The following is a 13,635-nucleotide window of genomic DNA, read 5'->3' as shown; positions in this document are numbered from 1 at the left end:
TTAAATTTAACTTAATTCAAATTAATTTTATTTTATAAATTTTTGTAAAAGTATTATCTGGTTAAACAATCCGGTCAGCCACAAATGAGATTTTTTTGCGTTTTTGGACGCCTTACAACACACAATATAGCTTCTCTATAATTGTTAATGATTAGGTGTCACTGACTAGCTAATGGCATTAAAACTGACCTAAGTCGTGGACACGATATCACCACATGCTGCCCAGATATCGAAGGTCAAGTTAATATATATATAAAATAATTATGTGTGATAAAAAGTCTTCACCAGCAGTGATTTGAAGCCTCGAGGCCAGTCAGGCGGAGAAATTCATGGGTAGTCATTTGGGGTGTAGAGAACTACAAGATAACATCAAGAATCCCTAACAGCAAAGGGAGGCAACAGCAAGGGGGGAAAAACCCTGAAAGGAGCCAGCCAGCCAGCCAGCCGTTTATGTAATCGTACGCATATTTAAAGGCTTCGTTACCATAACTTAGAGAAAGCGAGAGCAGCCTTGATGGTTTGTCTGGTCACCTAGCAACTTGATATTAGCGGCTCTGGCAATCGCCATCTGTCTTTATCTGTACAAATTTAATCTTTATCCACGAACAACACACACACACACGAGTCAGAACATTCTCGTTACCAACTGTTATCTTCCTTCGCACATTTCTCCTAAATATCTTTAATGGCTATCTCGGTGCACTAGACTAACAGCGAGTGTTTCATACATTCTTTGCTCAAACAGACCACAAACAACGGCAAGGACTGCTTGTTCTTTAGGAAGAGAAGGACTATTAGCTTGAAACATTTTAATGTGAAAGCACACGAGGTCCCCGTATTTCATACTGCATGCTAATGGCGGCCCTCGCCGACAGAAAACAAGGGCGAGATCAGTACTAATGGCGGCCACTAGATAATGGAACTTGCATTAGTTAGAAGGGATGTCCATGCTTTAATCAAGACACGCACTGTAGGAAGCACGTCAATGGAACTTCCATTTCTCTCCTTTAATGAATGCTTCTAGCCACCAGAATAGAAGCGAGTGTTTCCATGCGTTCCAGACTGAAATATATCGCAAGGCAACGGAAAGGACAAAACAACAACAAGCAGTCACGTCACGCTCACTCCGCGCCCACAAGGCTCGCCAATAAGGCTAGCATCTGACTTTCAGTGTGGCCGCTAATAGGGCTAGCATCTGACTTTCAGTGTGGCTTGCCAATAGGCTATCTTCTAACTTTCAGACGAACTGGCTCCAAACAATTAATCGTCTTTGGAATTTCAGTCAATCCCGAGGGACGATTGCAGATGCAATGAATTGGATTATTAAAAAAAAAAAGGCAGAAAAAACGCAAATAAAAAGAACTGAATGAACCGACGGTAATTTTGATTGGCCAGCGCCGCTGTGCACGTCTGATTGTGCCAAATGCAAGCATCAATATTTCAGGAGAAGAAACATTCTGGTAATTGGCTCATTTGTCCCGCTGAGAGGCGCTAGTCACCGTTCATTCTGCAGCTTCACCAGAGACAGAGAACTAAACGTCTGTCCAATCCTATTTCCATGACGGAGCTGTTACCTTCCTGTGGCAAGGCCCGGCAGGTGGCAGCACCGTCGCGCAGACCCGCCATGGAGCAGCCGGGTCCTGTGGAAGAGAAAGGGGAAGATATTAATAGTGATGGAAGGGGATTGGGTTGCTATCATACTTCTTTACAAGTTTACAAGAAGATAAGGAGATAAAAAAAAAGAGAATATACATCAGACAGGGTGAGGGAGATGCTTTGGTTGGGTTAATGCTGGAGCTCAACCTTAAATACTTGAGAGGTGGTGTTAGAAACGGAAAGTGTTACAAGGATTATGATGAAACCCAATGGGCTTAGCCGGAATACAACCGTCAAAGTGACATGGCGGTATTTTCTAAGATGACTTTTCGGCTGACATTAATGGTCGCGGAGGCTGGGAATTTTACGATGAAGGCAAATGGCCTTTGTCTCTCCGCTGCCCGCTGTTGGGGAGCATCAACAACAAACGGCGGCGCCCGAGTCTGTCAATGATCGATGATGGCGGTCCACCGCAGCCTTTTGCCAAGACCGAGAGTGACCGGTCAGGTTCGTACCTTCCACCATCTACGGCGCGTCCACCGCCTGAACCAACGCCAAGCAGTTGTGCGCGTGCATCACACGCGCCTCGGTTACTGCTGCTGCTGCTGCTTCTCTCGCGTCCTCGGCGCATCTCCGGCCCTCCCCACCTCGGCGTCTCCAGGTCTGTGTGCGTCGACTGCTGCTGCTGCTGGTGGTGGTGGTGGTAGTTGTGTGGCGACAGGCGAGCAGCGCTAGTGTCAGCACCCTCACGCTCGGATGTTTTTCACAAAGTTTTTCCTAACCGTCAGTTCAGATACTTTCTTCGCGCAACTCTTTACATAGAAAAGATCACAGGGAAACAGTTGCAGTGATCATATCATCACTTCATTCACAGAGCACAGAATAGTTTAGTGAGGAGAAAAGATCGACAACTCTTTCCCGTAGAAGAAATTGTTAAAGAAGAAGGACAAGACAACAGAAAGAGAATATTTTACTAGCAGAAGTGCACACTACAACCCTAACCCTACATCAACTCCGGCCAAGTGTTACACGATTTTTTAGACTACACCATCAGCAAGAAACGGCTTAACGACCCAGGCAACATGAAGCTGTGGATGTTCGGACTCCTTCTCAGCCAGTTTTCCAAATTGTTGAAGGGTAAGTGTAGTTTACTTTTCACACCAGTGCTCATTGTTAATACATATTTTAGGTTTTAGTATTTTTTCTCTGTCTTTCTGCCTGACTGATTGTTTGGATGGGTGTATGCAGAGACCGATGCTTCCTCTTCTACAATATCCTGGCTGTGGAACTCAGTTATAGAACAGCTAAGGGTAGCATCCTATTAAGTTGAATAGTTCTTGTCCTGAATGAAGTGTGAAACAACTACCTCTGTTTGCTTTTTTTTTTTTTATCATTTATACCTTCACTGACAACTTACATCACTCAACTCTTGAGCCGTCTGTAACCTCTTGATATCGTATGTCACGTGACTACGATGTCCATGGCAATTCTTTAACATCGTGTAATCTTGTATCTCATGACTCTTGATTAGCCTCGTTCAATCTTACATTAAGCGAAGTATGTCTTAGATGTTGTATGATCATCATGTCTTATCAAGTCTTTGTTATAACATAAGACGGATGCATAAAGAAGTCTGTCTTGTCTTCGTTTTATCTTGAGGTTCTCGCGCAATTTGTTCATACGTTGAGCTCGACCACCATGTCATTAGGTTTTTGAATTTTTGCAATTTGTGTCACATTCCCACCTGCTGTAGTCGTTTTCTGATTTTTCTACACCATCTATATATCTTACTTTCTCATTCCATCACAGTCGTTTGTTCCCAGTAAAAACGGCGCCAACACCAAGTATACATTTAAATATCCGACTATATATACATTTAGTTAAAAGATGTTTGTGGACGCTGAGTCTTTCCCGAGTACACGGTAACTCTCGTTGTGGAAGAGAAAACAAAGGGGAGCTAAGTCTCTCAGTAGTGAACCAAAAGGAAGCGACAGATAGAAAACCAGTCTCCGGGAAGTAGAGAAGAAAGTTTTTTTTTGCAGACAGCTCATCTGACAACTCATCAGTACTTCATTGTTGTGGGGGGCTCAACTGCTGGCCTGACAGTCAGTTGCCAAGACAAATTGCCCTCGCTGCTCCCAGTGCCTCTGACAGCACCACAACTTTCCCGAGACTCCATGAATTTATGAATTTATTAGCTCGCCTTTTGATCCTTTGACCCTGCTCTGATGACAGTGAGGGGAGTCCTTTTCGAAGTAGAACAGATGACACACACACAAGCGCATACATCGTCATCTTCGTCGTCATCCTCATCATCTCATCATCATCATCATTGTTAGTGTGAGAATGAGGACGGTATAGCCAAAGACAAAAATCTTGGGTGCCATTCAAAGTAGGAGAACAACCAAGTGAAGAACAAAAAATGCGGGCGGATGATTGGAGGACTGTAGTCACGTGGCGCCTTCAGTCTTAACCTTATTGTCTCTGATCAAGCCGTGTGACCAAACACCACCCACTCGAGAAGCAAAAGCCAATTAAGTGCCGAACTTCGGCCATTTCCGGTACTTTGGCACCGTGGGGGCAAATCTCCAAGCCGAGGCCCGCACATCAATGGGAGATGATCCAATATTGCTGCTTGTCTCCCTCGCCCAGCCCAGCTTTTCTGTTTGCGCGCAAGCAGGCACGCGTGCACACACACAAATGGCACTCCGAGAGAAACACACACACACTTTCACACACACACACAGACAGTTTGAAGGAAACCTTGGGTACATCGAGAGCTGGTGCCTAGCCCGAGGCTACGTCAGCTTCTGTTCGTTCACTAGAGACAAGGCCTAGAAAAGACTTGTAGTCTTTGAACTCTAGGAAACAAAACTACAGAGAAGCTCTGAAGCAAATTTCAGCTAATAAGTGATAACCATTAATAACAAAGCTGCAATATAGTTGCACAATAATGCTGCATTATTTAGCTGCATAATATAACAGCATGTAGCAACATTAGATAGCTGCAGAATATAACAGCTTTTTATAATGCATCATACAGTCGCTAAAAATATCGAGAACATCATTGAACCTTTTTCAAAGCTGGCCCATAACAAGCTTTATGTGAAGTCAACCAATTTGAAGACAATTATTTTAGGAAAAAAAAGGCCATGTACTGAGTGAACAAATGCGAAGATTGACACAGAAAGGAGGAGCTGCACCGAGTGGCACGTTGACACAAACTACAGAAAGAAAAGATATCCAGGAACTGGAGGATGGCGCCTCGTCAAGCTGATAACATCAGGCGAGGGGAATCATGCACGGTCTGTGTAGGTGCACAATGCATGGCAAGTCCCTTGTCGGTCCTGTGTTGCAGAACTCACTCATCTCCACGTCTTATGTTTTAGAATGCAGGCTTTCTGACAGCTGACCTTTGACCTCGCCGCACGTGCCTTTAATCACCAGCTCGCAGCATTTTCCCACCGTCACGCTCGGGGGCTCGGTGTGGGGGGTTGCACTTCTAGGACGAGGAGGGTGCACACACTTCCGGTGAGAGAAACATTGAGGTTCAACACAGCGGTTCTGATGATCAAACACTGCACCTGGCCACGCCCCTCATCTGTCATCTTCGTTCCTCGTGGCCACAATGGACAGTCAGGACGGATGCACACGTCAGCACACAGGAAAATCACAGAGATTAGAGCAGAAAAAAGTTTACAGCCTCCTTGAACTTCATACCAGCCTCATAATTCCCTGGGGGTAAAAGATGTATTTCACTCTTTCTGCCTTTCCAAGCTGTTGTTGATGTCAAGGTCTCTGGCAGCCAACAGACGCGAGACTCCCAACATTTTCTGACTGGTTGCTGTTCAAGTCTACAAATAGGACGCTTAGAAAAAATATACAATGTGTGCAACACCATCACTGTAGACACTGTCTAGCAACATCAAGAGTTCAGGAGTTCTCTATCATGTCGTCTGGTAGGTTTCCTAGCTTTATATTAAAGCTTTATTTATATGATGCCAGAAAATGTTAGACGATGTACACATTAGATAAAATGTCAAGGTGGAAAGTGTTATATGTGTGCGTGTGTGGAACGTCTCTGTCTCTCCTCATTACACCAGCTGCTGTTGGTGTCTCTGTGTCCAAGTACAGCACAGCTAGCACTAAATTTTTGTTCCAGAATCTCTACGACAGATGTTCTCATTAGTTCCAGACTGATCCGAAAACCTCTCATAGATATCTGGCACCAACGATCTCTAATTGACTAGAAAATGAGCAGAGCTGTTCGGGGCACTTCATGTCCTTGTCGAGCACACTCTAAGTCGCAGAAAGCCACCTCACCCTGCACGCTGACCTCAGGCTACAAATGTCAGGAATATGTCACTGTCAACGGATTTTCCCTTGCAGACTCTAATCAGGGTCAGCTCCTTAGATGGTACAGTGTCTGCCACAATAAGTTATCAAATAAAAATACAGTTCCTGTTGCCGTGTAGCTCGGACTATTCCAGCAAACCCCTGCGCGGAGCTTTCGGGAATTAAACGCAAGACTTGTGTGCGACACCTGGTGGCTCGAAGACCGGAGGTAAATGAGAGCAGGATGCGGGGTCCTCTCAGCTCGTCTGGGTCTGAGTTTGACTGAGATATTCCAGAAAGCCATTCTCCGGCGACTGTTGTCAGCGTTCATTAGGAAAACTCATTTCTTCTCCAAAATTCTCGTCTTGTAATCTTCGATAGGGTTTGAGTTTAAATTAGAGAATCCCCTTTTATATAGACCTCATCCTGAAAGCATTTTATCATTGAACAACGAAGTTTTAAGTCTCTCTGTTGTATCCCTTTTATAATAAGTACAGTCAAGGCAATGGTCCATTCCCAGGATTCTCACTGATGAATACCAGAAAGTCATCGCAGGACTCCTTTCTGATGAACTCCCGACACTGAAGACCCTTTGCTGATAAGTTCCAGAGTATACTGCATTACTTTGGCAATAAATATCTTAACGGGTGGTTATCAATTGTAACTGCTCCGCCAAGTCGCCCAAAGTACTGGCGGCCGGAAGTGACGTCATTAGCAGACGTTCAAGAGGCAATCTATTACACCTGTCACTTTTCTCTCGCAACGTGTCCCAGGAGGCAAGAAAACATTGCCGCAATGCATCCTGGGGCTGTCAGATGGAGTTTAGGGATATTTGTTTTCGCGATCTGCTTCTTTCTTAAGCTCCTCCTCTCCAGTGTTTCGCGTGGCGCTGCACGTTTTCATTAAGTGTTTGCTCGTTTTTATTTTCGGTTAACAATTTAGTTTTCACGCCTTTTTAAGGTAGAAAGTACGAACATCTGTCAGCGGCTGCGTCCTGATTAAGTTGTTGGGTGTTTATGCAGATGAATTTCGAGTACAAGAAAAAAATAGTGCGGTTCCAAAGTCTTGCTGTGTACTACTAGTCAGAAGCTATGGTAACCAACTAATGTCCCACACAGTGTTTCGATGAAAACTCTTGACAAACGTCTCTAGTTGTCATTACGTAGTCGTCTTTCGTTCAATAAATCGACTTTCCACACCACAAATAATCTCTCCCCTCCCCACTTTTGCCTGGCCCCTGATAGCATCATAACTGCGCATGCGCAGGCACTCGCGCGCAAAGTAGTTGAGGGTCGTGCTGAAACCCGTTGATACCGGAAATGAGCTGCTTGCATGTGGCCGGAAATCACATGATAAACTCGCTCATGTGCAATGAAGAAAAGATTACATACTCGCTGCCTGAACTAGATGTAAAATTAAACCATAGACATTTACAACTGTCACATATGAGACTCAGAAGTAATCCAAATAATAACCAAAGCTCTGTTGCCATTATTTTGCGCGAAGCAAAAGGACAAAACTAGTTCAGTTTTGTTGATATTTATTTTCATTAGTTTTAATAAAGACATGTTTATACATCACTTTACTTCAAGACTGAAATATCGATCCCGATTGAAGTTTGTTGAAGAGTGTACCTTTAGGATTAATTATCTACCTTCATTCAGCTTGACTTCCCTCATTATGGCATCGAACTGTAAAAGAGAGGGGCAAGATGGCCGCCAGTTGCGTGTAAAGCTCTCTTAAAAACCGTCAGCAGCTACTACAATGACAGCAACTGAACTACAACATTAGGGTCTGTCTGAGATAGAAGTGCCTTGTTGGATTAGCAAGCTTGCAAGGTTCGCCATCACGGCTTTGCTGAGTAGAAGAGTACTCTAGTGTTCCACAAAAACCTTCTGTCATTCGTGAGCTTGAAATTTTCGACATGTTAAAACCTCTCTGGCCCTAGCAGCCTAAAACTTCCCTGGGGTTCGGTATGCTGGACCTCCCTCTCCCTAGGGTCATCAAAATAGTGAACCTTCTGGGTCCTTAAAATATTGAACCTCTCAGGGCCGCCATGGACACGATAACTCACTGTGATGAAGAAAACCACATACTCTCCGCGATAGTGATTTATTCGATTTAATTATTGAAATGTACACATTAGGATTAGGTACAGAATCGTGCACAGTAGATATATTTAGCTGCTCACTTGCATAGTGATGCTAACTCTCTAGGAGTGGTTCATGGTGTGCCAATCCTGGTTGACTAGCTTGTCTGAAAAAAAATGTGGTGCACAGGACATTTGCTCCACCGGATTCACACACACAAGAGAGCGTAATACAGAAAAAGAAACATGCAAAACATACATACACACCCAAATCTATAGCCACAAACACCCATCCATTCCTCTCCCCCCTCCACACACACATAACGATTGCTTGCCAGTGCCACACGATGATGTCATCGTTATACAACAGTTGGAGATCCTGGGAGCCCCGCAATACTTCATAAATCACATCTGATATGCCTCATGAAGAAGCAGTAGTGTTCGGTGGAGATGTCTCTACCCACTGTCCATCTCCCTCGCCCTCATTTGCGTCCTGTGCGTGTTTGAGGCATTTACAGCCGTGGGATGGTAATCGTCATTCACTTGTCAGACATTCGGAGGTTTAAATGGCTCTAACACGATGACCTTAGCCAGAATTGTTCTGCACTTTGCTCCACTTTATGTAAAAATGCCCTTTCTAAACAAGTACTCTACAGGGTCGAAAAAAGTCGCAAGTGCTCATTCAAGACTGCTCAATTCATGGATATTGCCTATTTGTAATTCGGATGCGAAAACGCAGACGAGAGAAAAACGCACTGGAAGATTCCAGTAAGAAGCCAGATGCGCTTATTTCGTTGTGACGAAGGAGGGAAGGAGGGAAAGCCACAGAAAGCCCCGGAGGGAAGTGAAAGCAATTCTACATTGCGACGTGTTCTGATTGGTCCGTCTCGGGCAGTCGCCATGTCGATCGCCGTCTGTGGGCAGCGCCCTCGGCAGCATCTCCAGGAACCAATGGCGGCCCCTCTCTCCTGGCTACAGCAGCTCTTTGACTGAGATGTTTTCGCAGAGAGATGGCAGTTTGGCGTGTAGAGTGCTCTCCGCTAGCTATTGATTAAGAGCGTTTTGGAAAGAGAAAAAAATAAGTTTCCAAAGAACATTAATCCACATTTTGCCCATCTCATCCCTGCAAATGACGCCGAAGTGGTGGCCATTTGGGCGATGAGGAGACGAGGAGGGCATCAGAAGTAGATTGTTGTTTTTCTCGGGTCCCGCCAACGTCGAGTTTTGAAGTTTAAATCTCTGACAGGACACAAAAAGTGGCTGGAGAGACGAAGTGAGGGTGAGGAATCGATGAGAACGTGTACTGGTGAATTGACAGCTTGTATAGAGTTAACTAACATCTGACGGCCCACCATGATCTCACTGCACAATTGTTGAAATCTCGTGTTTGCAGTGCTTGCACAGGACATGTTTCTACACCCTGTAGCTGGTTCTACAGCAAGGCCCCTAGGAAATACAAACAGGGCCTGCCCAATTTCTCTACAACATTCTTCACATTCTCAAATCCTTATGTGATGTAAGCTTTCCCAACTTTTTTGGAACACGTCCTCATGATCCTCATTGACATGTTTGCACTTTCTACACACCCCTGTCTCCACTGTGACTCACTTGTGTTTTGACCTACGACCTTTGTCCAGTGTCTCACACATTTGTTTACATTCACGGATGAAGCATATGCACATCCTCCTCCTCCTCTTTCAAGGCTTTCCGGTGGCCCAACGATTAGTACCTACACAGTGAGGGTTGGCTGGTTCAGTTCTCGTCTTGGGCACGCTGTTCTTTCTCTAAATGTGGCATCTGTTTACAGGGCTGGCTGCCTAGCCTTGTCTTCGCTGCTATCTCGGAGTAAAATAACTATTTCCCCTCCCTTTTCACATGAATATTATCAGAAAATGTCGCGTGCACAAAACTACAACCTCAGTGTGATTGTTTCGATCAAAACAAATCGTTTATAAGATTTAACTTAACAGCTTTGCGGTAACAGAGCTAAAACAAAGTAAATCAACACAAAATATGTAAGAAAGACTCACAAAACAAGGTACTTAGGGGCCCACCCATTTCCCCAAACAAGGACACCTAATGTTATCTCTGTGCTAACACGCTGTGGACGAGCTGATGGCCGCAGCTTAACTGACTTACCGCTGACGTGGCTTCCGCCGACTGGAGGTCGCAGCCTGGGCGACAGAATGAACATCCATAATGACAGGGTCACAGCGTCTGTACTTTTTTTTTTTTGATCGTGGGAAAACTCTCTCCTGACATTTTCCACGTATCATGAACAAGAATTTAAATTGAAGGACAAGGGCTACCATGAGGACAGATAGGTTGACATTTTTTTTTCTACTGGTGTTTTGCAGGTGAGAAATTCAATTTAAGGGTAGAGATGTATTCAGATATTTCTGTAAAACTTACATTGAAATGTATGTACCAGATCCTAGTGGCCGTTGTGGAAGTGAAGATAAAGCAAGAATAACACATTAACGCTAATCGTGTTTACTTCAAGCTACTTATTTGTCAACTTTGTCAACAAGAACTTGCTCATATTTCACTTTTATCGCGAGCAGGGGATATGTTAACGATATGAGCAATAACCATAAAACTACAAAGTGACTGAAGCCATGACAACCAGGTGTCGCCTCATTAGACACAAGGTTCATCGCCTCTGCCCTTCAAACACACAAAAAAACTAATTAAGTGCATGAGCGACTCCTGCTAGTCACGATCGCGAACAGACAAGAGAAAAACGTGCCAAATACTCAAAAACTTTTCTGAACTCGAAATCGATTTTATTTTCGAGTCACTCGTGCCGAGGACAAATCAATTTTCTTTTGTAAAAAGACTTTTTTGCTGACCATGAATTTCAGCCGAGTAGTTGTAAAGATGTCGGGCAGAGATGTCGCGCAGAGAAAGGATAACAAATGCTCTACAGACAAAAGATCAAAAATGTCGCCAGACAAAAAAAGAAAAATGTAAAAAAAAAAAAATTCTTCAATCGAAAAAGGAGAAAAAATGTTCTGCAGATTAAGGATAAATAAAAGCTGACAGACGAAATATTTTATGGAACCTTTTCAACGTTCGTTTCCGGCGTGTAATGACTTCAGGATCATAAGCATCTCAAATTAACACAGCATCAACAGTTAATACAGTATTAGGAACAATGGAATGCCATATTTATAAAAGGAATAGTGGGTAGTGAGATATGTGACAGATTTTGAGTGACATTCATGGGTCATGTCAGATATTAGAAGGGCAGAAGTGTTTAATCCCACTTCTTTTCTTCCTCCTCTATCACCATCACCACACAACCATCACGACCACCACTACTTCACCCTGACGATGTTAATGTCTGCTATCAACGAGGGGCTAACGAGCTTGACCAGGTGATAATAAGGTGTGACTAATGTACAGGTGGACTTGTCAGTGGTATTAATAATACAAAATAGTACAAGAAAAATATATCATGTTACTGCCAGCACATGAGAACCTTATTTTCTACTGGCAATTCTTCTTGAGTGAGTGCTTGCCACGGCCCATGTGACAGTCCGTGACAGCCCCACACCGCCCGGACGCCATCTTGTCCAGACGAAGTATACATGGCGATGGTGCCGGGGCCTCCAGTGTGTACATGGCCATTACCACGCGGCTAGCGCTGATAGTAATTTCCGCTTTTAGATTACTTTCAGAATATGAATCACGCGCCGGCACAGAAAAAAACATCGTTCTTGCCAAAATCGGTTTGAGGAAAGCGTCAGGTGAGAGGTCAACTTCTTGTTCTTTGCTACAAGACGCGGAGGACAGGAGGGAACGCAGTCGTCAAGCCTGAAACAGGATTTCCGCAAGACCGATGGAGTAAAGATTGTCTTTTGAAGTTTGTCAAGAGGTTTTTTTTTTTGCAGGCAGTAGTCAGAGACTTGTAATACCGATGACTAAATTTGTTCGTGAAAGTTAAGTAAACATGAAAAGGTTGCAGGATGGCGGAGACAGCGAGCATCGTGTTGATACACTTGCTGTACACACAGTCCACAGACACTTTGTCAATACACTTATCATACTCACAGTACAGATACACAGATGCTCACGAACCCCTGAGGGTGTGTGTACGATGTCAGCAGACAGGTCTAGTCTAGGAGATGTCAGTTATTAACGGTAACACCGTTGATGCTGTGAAGCCAGGCTGAAGAGGTCGGCGTGAAACCTAAATATAATGCTTAACACAAAAAGTCTTTTATTGTGCATGGTGTAAAGAATTCGATTCTGAAAGGTTGTACCACAAAGTCAAAGATATTCACAATACTGAGAGAGATGCAATAGATTTTTAGAACATTTTTCATCATTACTTCTTAAAATACAAAATACAGACCATCATCAAAACAAGAAGACAACAAAAAGGACTACCGACATTTCTTTTTTTCAGATTGTGAACATCACATCGTCTGAAATTCTTGTTAGTTCTCCAGTGAGTCAGGCTTAAGACCATCAGTTCCATTTTTCTACTGATCACTCCTTTTTTTGTGTGTGGGAGACAGTGAGTTCGTAAAAAAAAGTTAGTGGATCTCTCTTAGTTGCCCGAGGATTTCATTACAAGAAAAAAGAAGTGGACACATGAGGCCCCACAATACCCCTCCTTCACACCCAGCAATTTTGATGAAAGCCATTTCCGGATGCCTTTTATTCGGATGGAGCTTCGGTCGAGTCGACAAATAAGAGTAAGTGTCAGACGCGTGCAGCGATACAGCAGCCGCACTGCGCTGCTCAGGGTCTTCAGCTGATGACGAGCGTAGGTCTGCAGGCAGCTTCCATTAAAGCGACTGGCCTCGGGCCTCACAACATGATTAGACGCGCACGACGACAACATCGACGACCTAATGGCAATGCTGACTTGTGCTGGGGTGCAGCCGCTCTTGCTGATCTTTTTTTTTCTTACAACTGAGAAGCTTGACACAGTTTTATTTGGAGCGACTACATAAGTTCGACTGTTACTGATGGATGCTAGTGACAATGAGATGCAAGCGGATTGTATCTACTATCACCACATGCTGTGTAAAACTAATGAGGTTTTAAGCTAAGTAATTGTGACCACCACCACCACCACCACTACTTGCTCTAATTTCAATGAAAGAGCTGAAGGAGTTTTGTCTTTGTGTTTGTTAAGCGTGGTGAGCCACGTACAAGATGATGATGATGATGATGATGATGATGCCAGACTTTGAATCATCTCAAACTCATCGAGTCTGCTCTATAGCTAAGAAACGTTCTGACGTGTACTGCCTCTTTTGCGGTATTGTTCCCCAGAGTCTTCCTCTCGACACCTTCTCATTCCACTTTAGAGGGTCATCGCAGGGGGACCAGCTACTTGCTTAATTCTGTAGTCATATGTGAATAAAAACCTCTGGCAGCTCCAAAGCTTCATTGTCTTTAGGACCGGAGCTGCACGCGGACAGCGCACGAGACGCGAAGTCTCGGCAGTTCTCGCGCCGTTCCGTCCCGGCGGCGGACGCCATCGATCTGGCGGCGATTGGGTGGAGGAGCCAAAGCCCCATTTCGGGCGAGAGATAGCGTGCCTAGCGTCTTTTGAGTCACTGCTGTAATCCATCACGCCCTCGACCAGCCTCCTG

General features: G+C 44.3%; 1 protein-coding gene across 1 annotated transcript in view; it reads left to right on the top strand.

The window, feature by feature from the left end:
* The first annotated feature begins 1,637 nt into the window (after positions 1 to 1,637).
* Positions 1,638 to 13,635, top strand: part of LOC112554233 (hemicentin-1-like) — a 38,785-nt gene continuing 26,787 nt past the window's right edge. The window contains exon 1 of the mRNA XM_025221915.1: positions 1,638 to 2,733. Within this exon, the coding sequence (XP_025077700.1) occupies positions 2,679 to 2,733 (55 nt within the window). The 5' untranslated portion in view covers positions 1,638 to 2,678. The remainder of the gene's footprint in view (positions 2,734 to 13,635) is intronic.

The sequence above is a fragment of the Pomacea canaliculata genome, linkage group LG13 (assembly GCF_003073045.1).
Source record: "Pomacea canaliculata isolate SZHN2017 linkage group LG13, ASM307304v1, whole genome shotgun sequence".
In the NCBI taxonomy this organism is placed as follows: domain Eukaryota; kingdom Metazoa; phylum Mollusca; class Gastropoda; order Architaenioglossa; family Ampullariidae; genus Pomacea; species Pomacea canaliculata.
Note: the sequence above shows the minus strand (reverse complement) of the source record. Positions and strands in the feature narration are given on the sequence as shown.